At 52.3% G+C, this 15,441-nt stretch overlaps 1 protein-coding gene across 1 annotated transcript; it reads right to left on the reverse strand.

The window, feature by feature from the left end:
* Window positions 1-14,646: 14,646 nt before the first annotated feature.
* On the reverse strand, window positions 14,647-15,162 carry RPRM (reprimo, TP53 dependent G2 arrest mediator homolog). Its single transcript, XM_015290169.4, has one exon. It carries the CDS (start codon window positions 15,158-15,160, stop codon window positions 14,813-14,815), a length of 348 nt encoding a protein of 115 aa, XP_015145655.2. The 5' UTR covers window positions 15,161-15,162; the 3' UTR covers window positions 14,647-14,812.
* Window positions 15,163-15,441: the final 279 nt, after the last annotated feature.

Raw genomic sequence — 15,441 nt, forward strand, 5'->3', positions numbered from 1 at the left:
CAGCCAGCAGGCCGCCTTCCTGCCGCGCACCGCCCCACATTGGCATCAATCAATCCGAGGCACAAACAAAGCAATTAAAAATCGATAGCTGAGCAGCTATTAGAGAGCAGAATTTCATTAGGGTTAATAATCGCGGAAATTAAGGAGCTCATCAGCCCTGGTGATCTTCACAAAGAAGCCATCGCAGGCTCTGCGCTGCATCCAGCCTGCCCACGGAGCTCAGTTACTGTGCCAAACACTTAGGATAAATGAGTAGGTATTATTTCCAGACTAATGGTCACCATAATGACTGAAAATCAGACTAGCGGCTCATATGTTACTTGTGTGCTGGGCAGCAGTCCTACTTGGGTAGGATAAGTGGGAGCAGCATGCAGTGCAGTGGAGTGCTGGGGAGGCACAGCCGCTGGCGCTCGGCTTCTCTACACCTGGAGAGACCACTTTTCCCCCCAGAACCACTTTGCAGGTGCTTACATCTTTATTGGTTCACACTGGTAGCTTTATCTCTGGGTGACAAACTACCAGCTGGTATTCAGGGTGCCCCTGGCTGAGCTCTGCCCTCTCCCCATATGATCCAGGCTATGGCATTTCCATCATCTCTCCTCTGCAAGTTGAATGGGGCCTTGGAGGCTGCTGGAAGTGTCAGCAAAGCACCCCAAGCACTCAGGCATTGGCTGTGTTAGTACAGGCTCTCTCCTGTGGTGTTCAAAGAGCGTTTGGATGTTGTGTTGAGGGACATGGTTTAGCGGGAACCATTGGTGAAGGGCGGATGGTTGAACTGGGTGATCCTGTGGGTCTTTTCCAACCTTAGCGATTCTATGATTCTGTGATTCCTGCACTGTTTGCTTTGCTCATCGTTTCCCAAGCACACCGTTGGGTTGTTCATTACAGGCCATGTCTGAGCTGTCAATCAAATCGAGGCTGCTTTTTTTTCCCTTTTAATGAAAGTTAGCTGGAGAGCTCACTTCAAAACAGCTCGTAGGAAGTCTGCAATGCAATACGTGCTCCAGGAAAATGGCAGTGATGGCCATCAGTGTGGGGTTCACTTACGACCTTAGAGCCTGTGGCAGCCTTTGCCTCTGGGTGCATAGCACTGTGCTGCTGCTGTCAGCTGCTGCTTGTTGGGGGGTGACCAGGGCTCATGGCAGGAACTTACACCTCTGAGTCACTTAACAGAGGCAGCGATTTTAGTTATAACAACCAACGTGAGCCAACATCCTGCTCATCCCCAATACCGCTATGGCTGAGGACCTCTCCAACCTGCACTGAGTGGCCCTGCTTTGGGGCAAGAACTGCCTTGGTGGGACCCAGGTGAGGCTGCACGGCCCTTCCACGGCCACCTCCAGCTGTGCTAGGATGTTCTGCATGCTGAATAACTCCGAGCAGGGAAATGCACGTGTTGCTGTGAGCAGGGAATAGTCTGGCCAAAGTGCATCAGATTGCTGAAACGCCTACAGATCATTTTTCTGGATACAGCGCTGTGATTGCAGATTAATGAGGTGACCCGATTTTAATTGGACTGACCTTTATGGATCAAATGATAGGCCTGAATATTTGCTTACATTAGCAGACAGAAGGAAATGGGAGTATTTTGCATAGTTACAATTGCCAAGGAAACCACTGCTGGTATCCATCTCCTCTGCTCCCACGTGTGGTGTTGGACAGCCCTCTGATCTTGGAAACAAAATGCTTCCAGTCCGACCAGATTGCTTCAGCATCTTCATCAGTGAGAGCAGTCAGGCAGTGCCCATGGAGTGGGGGGTCACCATCCCTGGGGGTGTCCCAGAGCCGTGGGGATGTGGCACTGAGGGACGTGGGCAGTGGGCATGGGGGGTGGGTGGGGTTGGGCGTGGGGATCCTCAAACTCTTTTCCCACCTTAATGGTTCTGTGATTCTATGGTCATTTCCTATCAGCCCATCCAGGAGCTGCTGCCATCCCACCACGGTCCCCGCGGTCACAGGGTTTCATTTCTCTAAGCATGTGCAGCCAAGTTTGAAAATGTGACCCTTGATGGAGAGCCAGGAATTGTCTGCACTCAGAATGCTTTCCAGTCCTCTTGTATCTCTTCCGAGCCTTATAACAGTGCGACTTATTTCGCTCTTCAGTTTAAAGTAGGCCACTCTTAAGATTTTCTACTGCTTGAAACATTTTACCAAATAGACAGTTCTAACAAATGCTAATTGGACTTTCTGCTTTAAAGTATTATACCTAGAAGAAGAGTTTTCTGCAGATGAACAATGTGTTTAAATGAGCAGTAACACAAACCTATGACCAACTTCAGCTCAGGAGTCCCCTGGGGATCTCAGGTGCACTTAAGAGATTGAAGAATAAAGCCCTCATCCAAGAGGCAGTCTCATCCATTTAGGGACCAACCTGGCCCTCCTCAGGGCAGACAGAGCACAGAGCCTGGATCACGGACAGAATGCACTGAGGCCCTGGCACTGCTGCCCAGAGCTGTGATGCCCCATCCCTGGAGGTGCCCCAGGCCATGGATGGGGCCCTGGGCAGCCTGAGCTGGGGGGCAGCCAGCCCACAGCGGGGGTGGGGCTGGGAGGTCCCTTCCAACCCAACAAATCCATGGTTCTATGATCATTTAGGTCCTTCCAACCCAACCATTCTGTGGTTCTATGACCTTTAAGGTCCTTCCAACCCAACAAATCCATGGTTCTATGACCTTTAAGGTCCTTCCATCCCAATCATTCCATGGTTCTATGATCTTTAGGGTCCTTCCAACCCAATCATTCCACGGTTATTTGAGCTCATTTTGCACCCTTTTGTCTCCACATGTGTTAACGAGTCGTGATTCAAATCAGCTTCTGATCTGTGATTCTTAATTCAGCTTAGAGCAGTCTCTCTGCAGGGCTTTGCGTTTGGGAATATTATTTAGCAGAATTATTACAGGGAGGTTTTCAGAAAGCTGTGCTCACAGCAAAGATAGCATCTCCATTCCTCCCGTGGTGCTCATCAGCTGATGTGAGCCCTCCATGGGCACAGCTTTCTGACCATGCCAAACTCTTATGAAACAAACACTTGAGCCGCAGTTATCAGCCAGCAGCACACCTGAGAAATTGCCTTACACTCAGCAAAAAGCCCTGAAAAGCACAGCTTTGCCACCTCTTTCCCACAGAGGGCCGGACCACAGCAGATTTGTGTTATTGTTCATTTTTCTTCTGTCATAAGATCTATCTTTTATTCATCTCCTCTATAGCCTGGACAATTTCTAATCCTTTCCTGCAGACCACGCAGTAATAGCTTATTTTTCAGTTTAAGATGAAATATGAGAGCCACCAGGCTGCCCCCAAACTCCTGGTTTTCTTTGTTTTCTGTTTGGCTCGAGCTGTAGAGGTCCTTGTCCATTGCGGATGGCCTTTGGAGGTCCTTTCAAACCCAAATGATGCCATAATTCCACAATCCTGTGATAGCTTTTGCTGTCCAGGCTTTGCTGCTGCATTAAGTGAATGCCAGATGAATGAAGAGTGACAAACTGCCCGTGATGGTGCGATGGCATTGTCGAAAACCATCTAGGGCTGATGGCAAACTTCCCCAACACTGTGATATGCAAACGCCTGGAGCTCCTTCTGTAATGTTTGCAAATGGTCTTTAAATATGTGCTGCGAAGTCGGTGGCAGCAAGGAGCTGAAAACTGTGTGTGCTGCACAGATGCACTGTATCCATTACAGGGCAAGCTGACAGTGCCTGGCTGACAAACAAACAGTTTCCATCTGCTCCTCAAATTAACGATTTCTAACTAGGCAAAATACATTATTTCTCTCATGCGAGTTCAGTGATGGTTTTGGATGCAAATGCAGCAGGAGCTGTAGGGAACACTGAGGGATGTGGTGAGTGGGCATGGTGGGGTGGGTTGGGGTTGGGGATCAAGGCCAGGCTGGATGTGGCTCTGGGCAGCCTGGGCTGCTGGTTGGTGACCCTGCACATAGCAGGGGGTTGGAACTGGATGAGCATTGTGGGCCTTTTCAACCCAGGCCTTTCTATCATTCTATGATGCTAGGGACCTTTTCCAGCCTTAATCATTCTGTGGTTCTATAAGGCAGTGCAAAGCTGCTAGCCTTGGAAGGGCTCCTTTAAACATCCCCATGTATAATTAGGGCAACTCCAGCCCATGCCATGCCCTGGGATTGCCCTGAGAGGACGTGGTGGTGCAGTGATGCTGGGTGGTGCTGCAGGCAGTGGGCCTGGGTATGGCTGGGAGCTGGGGGCAAGCAAGTTGGGGGTGTGCTGGCAGTGCATCAGGGATGTGCTGGGGACATGTTAGGGACACACTGAGGACATGCTGGAGGAACAAATGACATTGTTTGTGGTGCAAGACTCAGGAAAGGGGGGGCAAGAGCACATGCCACAAGCTAAACAACACGGGAGTGGGACGGGGTGCTGTAGCTGCAGTCAGTGCAGCAAATCATAAATTTCTTCTCCCTTTCTACCTTTTTCTTCTTTTCCTTTTAATCCACGTTCAGCTTTCTGCCTGCTTTGCTCCGTTTACCCCTCTCCTGGCATTGCTCAGTGACACACCTCACCCCGTGTGAGGTTCCAGTGGGATGGGGTGCTCTCTGTGCTTATTTCTGTTTTAAGCCCCTGAAGACATGCACTCCCACGATAGCGACTGCAGGTCAGGCACCAAGGTTTAATCCCTTCGGAACGGCTCATCAGTACAGGTGACAAAGAGCTTCTCAGAGCAGGAGCTTTTCCTCCAGCCCATAGCACAGCCAGCCCAGCCTGCTGCTGGCTGCAAGCAGCTCCCCTGCAGTTACTGCTTAGGGCTGATGTACGATGCAAAGACTGCTCAGCATCACAGCCATCTCGGTCCCAGCAGGCGCCGTTTTCCTTTCTCAGCATGCATGTAGGCATTTTATGTATCTAGGAGAAATATTCACGCCAGTCCCCTCTTAAATCTATTTTCTTTCACAGTCCCTTTCCTCTTTGGAAGGTATGCCTCTCTGATGTCAAAGATGTGGGCACGCTGTATGCTTTTATTTGGATGCTGGGTGTTTTCATCTTATTTCCTGCACAGCGCTCGCGGGGCAGAAGTGGAGGAGAGGATCTGCAGGTGGGAAGCTGGTTGGTACCAACGTGCTGGGCCATTCATCTCAGCCTATTTGAAACACGGATTCAGAACAGCTGATACTGGTGTGGCTGCACGGAGACGCAGAATCTGATTTTCAGTGTCAGTTCTGGTGACAGGTTCATCCGTAACGGTACCAACTACTTACGGCAGCTTTACCCGTGACCGTTGTGCATACATTGATTGTCACCTCTTCCAAACACGTAAGGCGGCTCTTAGAATCAATGAGTCAGTAAGGCTGGAGGAGCCCTCTCAGATCCCCACACCCAGCCCAACCCACCCCCCCACGCCCACTGCCCACATCCCTCAGTGCCACACCCCCACGGCTCTGGGACACCCCCAGGGATGGTGACCCCCCACTCCCTGGGCAGCCTTCACCACTCTTTTGGAGAAGCAATATGGATGTCAATCCAACCCAAACCTGTGCTGGTGCAGCTTGAGGCTATACCCTCACATCCTCTTGTTCCTAAAAAGCACGCATTTTTTCACTCTTATCTCCCAAAACTGTAAACCTCTGTTTCATTTAATTGTGGATTTATCTTCCTGGATTGCATCTAGCCCTTCTGTTCCCATCAGAACCTGCTTACTGGTAGGGATGGAGCTCTGTTCACCCCGCTTTTGTCGCCACACGCTGCGGGCTGCTGCTTTAGGGTGGAAAGGAAGCGCTGGGATTCCTCATTGTTGTATAGAAGCACTGGGAGCAGAGTGACATTAATTCTCCCCATTAATCTGCCTTGGGGACTGGAGGATGGCAAAGCTCTTGCTGGGAATATAAACAGAGCTTGAATCACTTTCCCAGCACAGTGTCCATCTGCAATACACAGAGTGCCATGCTCTCATTTGGCACACTCCTTCGGTCATTTCTGTGAAATGGTCATCAGCTGATTTAAGATGTTTTGCTTTCCTTCCTGCCTGGAACCAGAGGAGTGGGCTGGTGCAGTTTGCCTTGGTGTTTCCCATTTCCCCCCGCCATGGGACCCCCGTCCCACCGTGCACTATTTCTCCATCAGGCCTCAGTGCTGTCAGAGCTGGGAGCTGAAAGGGTCTCCCCTCACTTCCCTCACTGGCCAGCCTTGCTATGGCACGGTCCCTTTCCCTGCCATCAAGCAGCCCCCGGCCCAATCCCAGCTGGGCCCCCCCAGCTGGTGACTCCTGGAGGCAAAGGGACGGAAGGCTCATGGGGAGGCCAAGGCCACCCAGCCTGTGTGCACATCACCACTTCTGTCTCCATTTAAGGACTGCCACGTTCCACCCGCCGAGCACTGACGGGCCTCGTCCAGTCCCTCTCCCATCTCCTGGTGCCCCGCTCTGCACACGGAGCCATAGATAGCCCTCTCTCTGGGAGGAATTTTTCCAGGGTTGCTGTTCCTTGGAAGGGTGCCTGGTACGTGAGAGTGACCATCCATCACCTCCGCAGCCGTTCCGGCGTTCCTCTCTCAGCTGCACATATCCCGCTTCCCAGAGCTGTTCTACGCTTGCCTGCCACGTTTCTCATGGAATCATAGAGTCGTTAAGGTTGGAAATGACCACTGAGGTCATCAAGTCCGACCATCTGCCATTTTCCCACTTGCCCACTTTGGATTTCCACCCCCAACAGAACGGTCGCACCGCAGAGCTGAGGCTTTCACCATGGAGTAAAGGAGGGCAGCAGCACTCAGGTGGCTGAATGCGTGATGGCTCTTAAATGAACTCTGGCTCCAGCATATTGTTGTGGGTACTTTGTGCTGTGCTCCTATCAGGTGGTTATAGCAACGCAGTACATTCGTTTTACAGTCTCATTAAGTCAGCGCAGGGCTGGATTAAAGTCTCCATCTTATCAATCATTTCTCTAAAATGTATTAGAAATGAACAAAATCTGGACTGGAAGGCAAGTATAGCACAACACTGGCCAAGTTCCATGATGCACTGTGGCTTTCTCGTAAGTAGCACGTGAGATGCTTTCTTGCTACTTGGTGGGTAGTTTTGCCCTTAGAGTGGGGAGGAACAAAATATGTTTTTTTTATGAAACAAAATGATCACAGCACAGAGATCTGTGAATATCCCACATTTCTGTGGTGGGGAATAGAGCAGTATCATATCCTTGTTTTGCAGCTGCAATAGCACATTGCATGTCTGGAGGAGCAGGGATGCACCAGGTTGGGTTACTGTCAGTGCTCCAATATTACCTTTGGAAAGCGGTTTGTTTACCCAGATCTAAGTGCCGTGGTGGATGGGAACAGCCCCAGCAGTGCTGTTATACCTCATGCTGCACACCTGGGCTGTGTGTCTGAATTCCTCTGTGATCTGTCCATTCAGAGGCAGCCCACCAGGGAAAACAACGTGCAGTCCTTCCAGCACACACTGCAGGACTGCTGCTGGGTCTGCTTGCACGTACTGCACTGTAAAATTTGAGCCTGACCTAGAGACTGGTGACAGCAGCTGCATAAAAGCCTGTCTTAAGCAGAAAAACTGTATTTACTGTAGGAATGGGAAGAGTTGGAGTCACTGCAGTACAATAAAGGGTAAAAGGCATTTAGAAACAAGTGCAGCAAAGCTTTTCAAAGAAAATGTTTTCTTAAAAGAAAGAATACTGCCTATGGTATTGTTATTTGATTACTAGATAGGAACAACACTGCTGTTATTCGTAGGGAGCAAAGGCAGAAATGCTAAAGAAATTTGTGATGAAAAGAAGCAGTGAACTTGCTAAGGGCTCTGCACGTTGCCAGAACAAGTCCCAGCCCACTTGGACAACCCCAGAAGTATCAAATGAAATTTCACATCTAACAATGTGCCAATGCTTTGAGAGCATCAGAGGAGCACTCCTGAGAAATATGTGTATGGCAGCCAAGCATCCATCCATCCATCCACCCATCCATCCATCCATCCATCCATCCATCCACCCACCCACGCACCCACCCACCCCTCCATCCATCCATCCATCCTTGCATCCATAGCACGGCAGAGGAATGTCAAAACAAATAAATAATGAATTGCAGAAGACCAGCACAACTGCTGCTCATCTACATGGCTTTATACAAGACAGAAATTATCAGACAAAGTTTACCCTTGGTGCAACGTGCATTTTGATGTTGTTTAGTATGGGAAATTTATTTAAGGATTAAGAAAGGAGGCTAGATGTGTAATGTCTTGGTCTGTGTCCTAGGAGCCATGGTTTTGAAAGGTTTTCTATGTCTCAGCAATTTAATCAGCAGAAGGTAGCGGTGAAGTGTGACACCGAGACCAAACGAACAGCTGGCATTCATACACTTCTTAGAACAGAGGGATACAGATTTATGTGGCAGAGAGGTTGTGTTACCCCTGTGTCTGAATTGACGAGGCTGCTCCTGGAATGTTGTGTCCAGCTTCCAAGGCTTTGGGTTTGCAATTCTCATTCGTGAAATGCAAATTGATGACAGAGAGCCTTTCACTGTGGCTCTTATTAGGAATTAAATTAAGAAAGAAGTCTGTGATTGACTCTAGGCAGTGTGTAATTTCCAAACACCAACCACGGCTGGCCATTGGAGTTGTGCTGAGTCTCCACAGTCTGGAGAGAAATTAAACTCGATATTTATTATTTTTCTAGACATGATCAAACTCTAAAATGGAGGAATGAAGGGAAGAAAGAATGATGATACCTCTGTGGTGGGTGAACACGTAGATTTCAATGTGCACCTACAGGGATGCTGTCACCTCAGTTAGTTTTGTGCTCCTTGGCAAGAGCTTCCCAGGACTCAAATGCTTGTTAAAACATGAATCAGATCCACTTATATCCACGTCCATGGGCTATGGATTGGTGTCTCAGCCCTTCTGGCCCTTTGTTTCTGTGATTCCACGTGGCAAATCCCATTGTCTGCAGGCAGATTGCTTATGTGTTGCTATTAGATGCTGCACGTTCCTCATGGTTTTCCAGCTGGGGCTACATTGGGAAAGGTCTCCAAGGTCACCGAGTCCAACCACTGACCCATCATCCCCACAGCCACCAAACCACGGCACTTGTGCTGTACCATCCAGCACACATCTGCAGGTGGAAATACTGCTCCACGAGCATCCTGTATCTACTTGGAGGCCCATGGGCACGATGTCCCTGCATCCCAGAGGTACTGCTATAACCTCTCCTTGCTCTGTTTTGCTGTGAAGAAAGAACTGTGTTTCTAACCTTCTGACAACTACAAAGCTCTCACTTTGCTATTACACTGATCACTGCATCCCTGCTTGGGCACCAGGCACAGTCCCCCTGATTGCCTCGTGCACCCCAACTTCCCTGGTGGAGCAGGAGCTATTGGCCTCACTTGGGTTGGTTGACAGCACCACAGTCCTTCAGGGCTTTCAAAGCACGAGGTTGAATCATGGCAGTCACTATTCCTGAGGGGTTGGTGCCTTGCTATAACCCTTCTTTATAATCAGTCCAAGGGCAAGACATGTGCTGGAGCATAGCATGGCCGACGTGCAGAACACTGCTTGTTCATCAACTCCAGAGCTATTGCATTTGTGGCACTTGTATTGTAGCACAAGCCTATCCCATTTTCCCCAAAGCCTGCTTTTAATTAATGTGTGTGGTTTCATTTTCTGCCCAGGATACAACAAACGTTAGGTATCATTAGCTAATACCTGCCGTGCTCCTTTCTTCACTAGCGCTGTATATTTTTCCTGAAGCAATACATCTCTCACTCTACAGATATCCCGTGGACATGCTTTGTTCAAATTAAAGGTGGTATTTGTGTATAAAAGCAGCCACGGTGTACCGTTGGGACAGGAGGCAATGCGACAGCAAGCAAAGGGAGCATGCAGGGACAAAACTGCTGAAGATAGCACAGTCTCCTCCTTCCTTTGCCCCCCATGAACTTCAGTGCATTGGAATCAGATGGTGCTTGCAGGATATGGGGCACGTAGGGAACAGCAGCACCGTGTTGCTCAGCAGGTGGGGAGAGAGCCAGGTCGTCTCAAATGTACACTCTCCATCATCTGTGAGTTTATATTCGGCGAAGGGAAAGGGAGATGAAGGCCTTGTTAATGACAAAGGGCTTGTAATGAGCGTTGCAATGGGTTTGTGAAGCTCTGAACACGTATTTTGAACGGTGTGAGTGGCAGTTCCATTACACACACAAATGCCCTCATTGGCAGTCAGGTTTAAGGCATCTCGCTTGCTGTCAGACAGCCACCAGTGCTCCGGGGAGCCGAGTGAATTAAAGGGAACGGCTCCTTCCTCCATGTCCTGAGCTTGCTGGTTCTAATTCAGCTCGTTCTCTTTGCTTGAAAACCTTTGAGTAGTTCTTACGTGTCGTTAACATTCACAACATGGCTGGCGTTTTTTGTTCCTGTAGCTTCCGAAACACAGTGGTCAACTGAATGGTGGCACATCCTAAGGGAGATGGAGAGGCTGGGGCAGCTTCTGGTGAGCGCAGCCTTGTAGGGAACTTATTCTCAGGGTGAAAGGATTTCCGCATCTTTCCAACAGAGGTTACTCTGCAACCTGACATGTCCCATTGTCAAGAATGCCATGGAATCATAGAATTATAGAATCCCAAAGGCTGGAGAAGCCCTCTCAGATCCCCACGCCCACCCCCACCCACCCCCCATGCCCACTGCCCACGTCCCTCAGTGCCACATCCCCACGGCTCTGGGACACCCCAGGGATGGTGACCCCCACTCTCTGTGCAGCTGTGCCACTGCCTGACTGCTCTTGGAGAGGAAACGTTTCCTGATGTCCCACCTGACCCTCCCCGCCCTATTAACCCTTAGCACAAAGACTCTGCTCCTTTAGGTGCATGTGAGGTTTCAGCTCAAATGGGCATTTTTCCTTCTGTCTGCGGTGTTGGTGACAAACAGGAAATGAAGGCAGCTAAAATGAAAGCAGGAAATGGATGCACTCTGAGGAGGTGCTGACACGGGACATGAGCATGGCGCAGTGCCTGGTGCAGGGCAGCCTGGCTCCCATGGAGCACGCAGCACCCGCAGGGCAGCAGGGCCCAGCAAGGCCCAACCTGCCTATGCTAGGATAAGGGACATAAATGTGATAGATGGCTTTGTGTATTTTTCGTATCATGTGCTCATGACACTTTTTTTCCATGTGCTAAAAATACCTTCCATAGCTACAGAATGGGTCCCCAGCGGCTCGTGGCCGGGCTGATGGATGCGCTTCACCCCGAGCCAGCACGGCTCCCTCCAGTTCCTTCCTTTGGGGTCTGCTACCCAGCCACAAGCACCCTGTTTTTTGTCATTAAGAATAATACAGATGGGCCAGAAAAGGAGCTGACCCCCCAGATCCACTGCAGAGGATGAGCTGCATGGCCTCCAAGGTCGCTCACTCTGCGTTTAAGTAAGTGCAGGCGGAAAGAGAGAAGGAGCTGCTGAGACTGCATGTGATGTGGGTGTGCATCGTCCTCACCCAAGCAAGCACTGGTGCCTCAGCTTCCCATGGATACCATTGCTTGCTTGGAAACCCACTGTTTTCCCAGACACGGGCACTACTTGAAGTCACCAATTCACCAGGCACTTGTGCAACATCAGAGCTGCTCCCGGTGCTTTTCCCATGCTGTCCACTCCTTGCTGCTCGCTGGCTTCTCTTGTCTGTTGTCCAAGAGCCCCACGTTGCCATTTCAGTGCTGGTAAGCATTGGTGCAGAGGAGGTGGGAGCAGTGCAGTGCTGGGCTGGCCGTGGGGAGCTGGCTGCAGCCCTTGGGCACACTGCAGGGAGCAAGTGAGCAAGTTTAAACCTTCATTATGGAGGGGATGCAGCTGCATTACGATATCGAAGAGCTGAGAGATGTGATGTCCCTCGGGGCTGTGCAGCACCGCCTGCCGAAATCGGTGCGGCAGCAGGAGCCGTGCATGCACAGAGATGGGAGCGAGGAGAGCAGCATCTGCAGTGGTTCATTCCGTAGTGGCATGTGATAGGGGCTCAGAGCCTGTGTGTTTGGAGGGGCAGCCCACCTGGATGCGAGCTGGAGTGTCTGCAGGGGATGCTTCCATAGAGTCATGGCCTGAATGTGAGCCCTGCGTGGCACAGATCTCAGCTGCTGGCGTGCACCTTTCTGGCACTGTTTGATTATGAAGAAGATGTGGGAAGCATACAATTAAAATTGTATGGCCATCGAGAGGGATTGAGCCTGAGGACCTCCAAAGGGTTATCTAAAGGCAATTGCAGCTGCCAGTGTGTTTCTAAGAAGCATATCTCTCTTAAAGCATTCAACACCACTGACTGTTAGGAAGTGGCTAAGATACATCCTGGTCTTTGTTCCAGGAGATCAGTGCACATTTTGAACTGAAAGAGTGAAATCCATTATCTCATGTTTCCCAACCTGCGCTCCCAGCCAGCTGGAAGCAAAGGAGACTGCTTGTGAGCCAGGGATGTGCAGGCCCAGGAAGATGCTCTGTAGATGGGCAGCAACGCCGAGCTCTGCCCGAGGCTCTGCTGCATGGGCACCTCTTGGACAATGCTTTCACCCAGGCAAAATTGCTGTGCTACCTTTGAGAGAGTAAAGCACGCCAGATGTGCACCAGCCTAAGGTGAGGCTGCTCCAGCCCTGCGTTGGGGGAGTTGGGCTGCATCAGTAGCTGATGTTGTGCAGCTGGGGATGCTCTGCCCATGGAGGTGCTCAAGGCTGTGCTGGATGGGGCTTTGGGAACCCAGTCTGCAGGAGGTGTCCCTGCCCTCAGCACGGATTGGGACCACATGGGTTTGAAGGTCTCTTCCAATCTAAACCATTCTACCATCCTATGATTCTCCAGGAGTGACCACGTAAGGAATTACCCCAGCTGCCCCTCTCTGGTTGGGGCTGTATGGATTTTGGGGCTCTTTGACTCCAAACCAGCCACTGAGAGGCTGCAGTGATGTCCTGCTGTGAGTCCTGTGAGAGGGTCCTTCTGCAAAGCCCCCCCCAGAGCCACTGGACATCGCAGGGCCCCACACAGTGGAGAGCTCACACCTATCTGTAATAACCCAGGGCCACTCAACCCAACCACTGCCCCTCTGGGAATGCCACGAATGGAAACATTACAGAGGAATAGGAGGTGGTGTGGCTTTGGCCATCCAGTGCTTACCAATGGGTTGGGGGTGATGGGTGGAAGCACTGTGCTGGATGGGGGCTCTCATGTTATACCCCTGGGCCGTGGGCAGCCACCTCCTGGGCTGACTGCACTACTACAGACCCAGGACTTTACCATCCCCCACGTTTACAGCATTGGAAAAAACTGTGGCTTCTGGCGAATGTTAATTAAAATGCCTTACACTTTGCTATAATTAATAAAGAATACTTAATGAATCTAGCCCTGAAGCAGTGCTCAGGTACGCAGTGCCCTGCTAGCAAGGCAGGCTGCAGAGCAACTGTGCTGCATTACCACCAAGTGATGCGAGTTAATAACTTGGAGGTGTTTTGTAATCAGCAGAACATCTCTATTAGGAGTTCCACTTCTTATTGCATCATTAAAGGCTGCATTATCTCACGTTCCTCCAGCATTAAGGGGTAAAGAAGGGAGGAGAGCTTTGCTTACGTTTCTCCCCATAGTTTCAGTCGATGGATAGCTCAGTAACATTTCTTTTGATTTAATGACAAATTCCACAGCATATTTGTTCCCGGGAGAACAGGCAGATCTGTTCTTTTTCTTTCCCTTAAATGAGTACACAGCTGAGATTTCTGCTCATCTCTGGGAATTACACCACATTGCGAAATCCTGCTTGGGTTCATTTGCTACCAAAAGTTTACTCTCTGTCCGGAGGCTGCCTCAGGCTCCAGCTGGATTCCACTCCCCAGCCCAAAAAGGTCCTCAGCTCCGGTGCTCGTTGTAAATGCTACATTTCACAGATTCACAGCATGGCCTGTGTTGAAAAGGCCCACAGTGCTCATTCAGTTCCACCCCCCTGCTATGTGCAGGGTGGCCAACCAGCAGCCCAGGCTGCCCAGAGCCACATCCAGCCTGGCCTTGAATGCCTGCAGGGATGGGGCACCCACAGCCTCCTTGGGCAACCTGTTCAGTGCGTCACCACCCTCTGGGTGAGGCTGTTCCCTTCAGCCTCGAACCATCGGAGAGGAAACTTCTCTCAGCATCTCCTGTCGATGTCTGTAACGATTTGTGCTCTGATCAGCCCGGGATAAACCGAGGGACAACGGGGCAGCGCCAAAACCCCGCGGTTCCGGCAGGAGAGGGGTGCCGGGAACCGGAGCCCTCCCGTACCCATCCCCAGCGCTTCTGCCGCACCCGCTGCTCCTACAGCAAATGCGGCCGCATCGATTTCTGGCCGGCAACCATGGGGGATGTGACAAATAGCTCTGCCAGCCTCTCACAGAAAGATGCTCCGCTATCCCTACGAAGGAAATGGACGACGGAGTAAGAAATTTATCAGAGCGTGAATCTCTCCCCCTTAGACGCGGCTGTAAGAAATCACCTGTTGGCGAGGCTCTCGGCTGCGTTCATAAAGGGCGTCGGTGCCGCTGTGCCGGATGGGCAGCACGGGGCGCACCGGGCCGCCACCCGCGGGGCCGGAGGGGGTCCCGCCGCGTCCCGATCGCTCCGCGGAGCCGCCGCCGCCGCCGCCCGCTCCCTCCCGCCCCCCTCGTCCGCGAGCAGCCCGGCTCTTAACGCGAAGGAAAAGAGCAGCCCAGACCTGTTGCCATCAGAGCGCGTTTTACTTCGGCAGCGCGGCTCTCCCCGCACACCTCGGGGCCGCGGTGCCGCTCGGAGCGGGGCGCGGACGGGCGCGGGCAGCGCTGCGGCGGAGCGCTCCGCGCGGGGCCGCCTCGTCGGGGCGCGGGGAGCGGCGCTCAGTACGGTCCCACCACCACCGCCTCCACCTCCTTGGACGGCCGCCGGTCCTTCACCAGAAAGTTGATCATGCCCTCGGACTTGATGAGCAGGTTGCAGCCGAGGAAGAAGATGCCGAAAACGACGGTGAGAGCCAGGACGCACATCACGGCGATCTGCACCACCCGCATGATGTAGAGGCTCCGCTCGTCCGCCGCCGCCGCCGCCGCTCCTCCGCCGCCGCCGCCGTCGGTCACCGCGGAGGCGGCCGTGCAGCAGCGCAGCGCCCGCTCCAGCTCCAGCGCCGCGCTCCCGGCGCCCGCCACCAGCCCCGCCGCCGCCGTGCCGCCGCCCGCAGAGCCGTTCATCCCGCCCGGCCGCCCCGCCGCCGCCGCCGCCGCATGCAGCGGGCCGGGCCCCGCCGAGCCGAGCCGAGCCCCGCCGAGCCCCGCGCCGCGCCGCTGCCCGCTCCGCCCGCCCCGCCCGGCCCCGCCCGGGGGGTGGCACCGGGGCTCGGGGTGGGGGGGAGAACGGCTTTCTGTGTGCGGCTTTGACGGCTGCGTGTGCGGGAGAGGGATCCGGAGGAGGGCTTCCGGAGACGGGGCGGAGGGTTTCGGGGCTGGGGCTTAAAGGAGAGAGTTCTGAGGGT

The sequence above is a fragment of the Gallus gallus genome, chromosome 7 (assembly GCF_016699485.2).
Source record: "Gallus gallus isolate bGalGal1 chromosome 7, bGalGal1.mat.broiler.GRCg7b, whole genome shotgun sequence".
NCBI classification, from domain to species: Eukaryota; Metazoa; Chordata; class Aves; order Galliformes; family Phasianidae; genus Gallus; species Gallus gallus.

Bases quoted from the DNA above. Each gene is read 5' to 3' on its own strand.
- RPRM (XM_015290169.4), bottom strand. From the start codon at position 15,160: ATGAACGGCTCTGCGGGCGGCGGCACGGCGGCGGCGGGGCTGGTGGCG.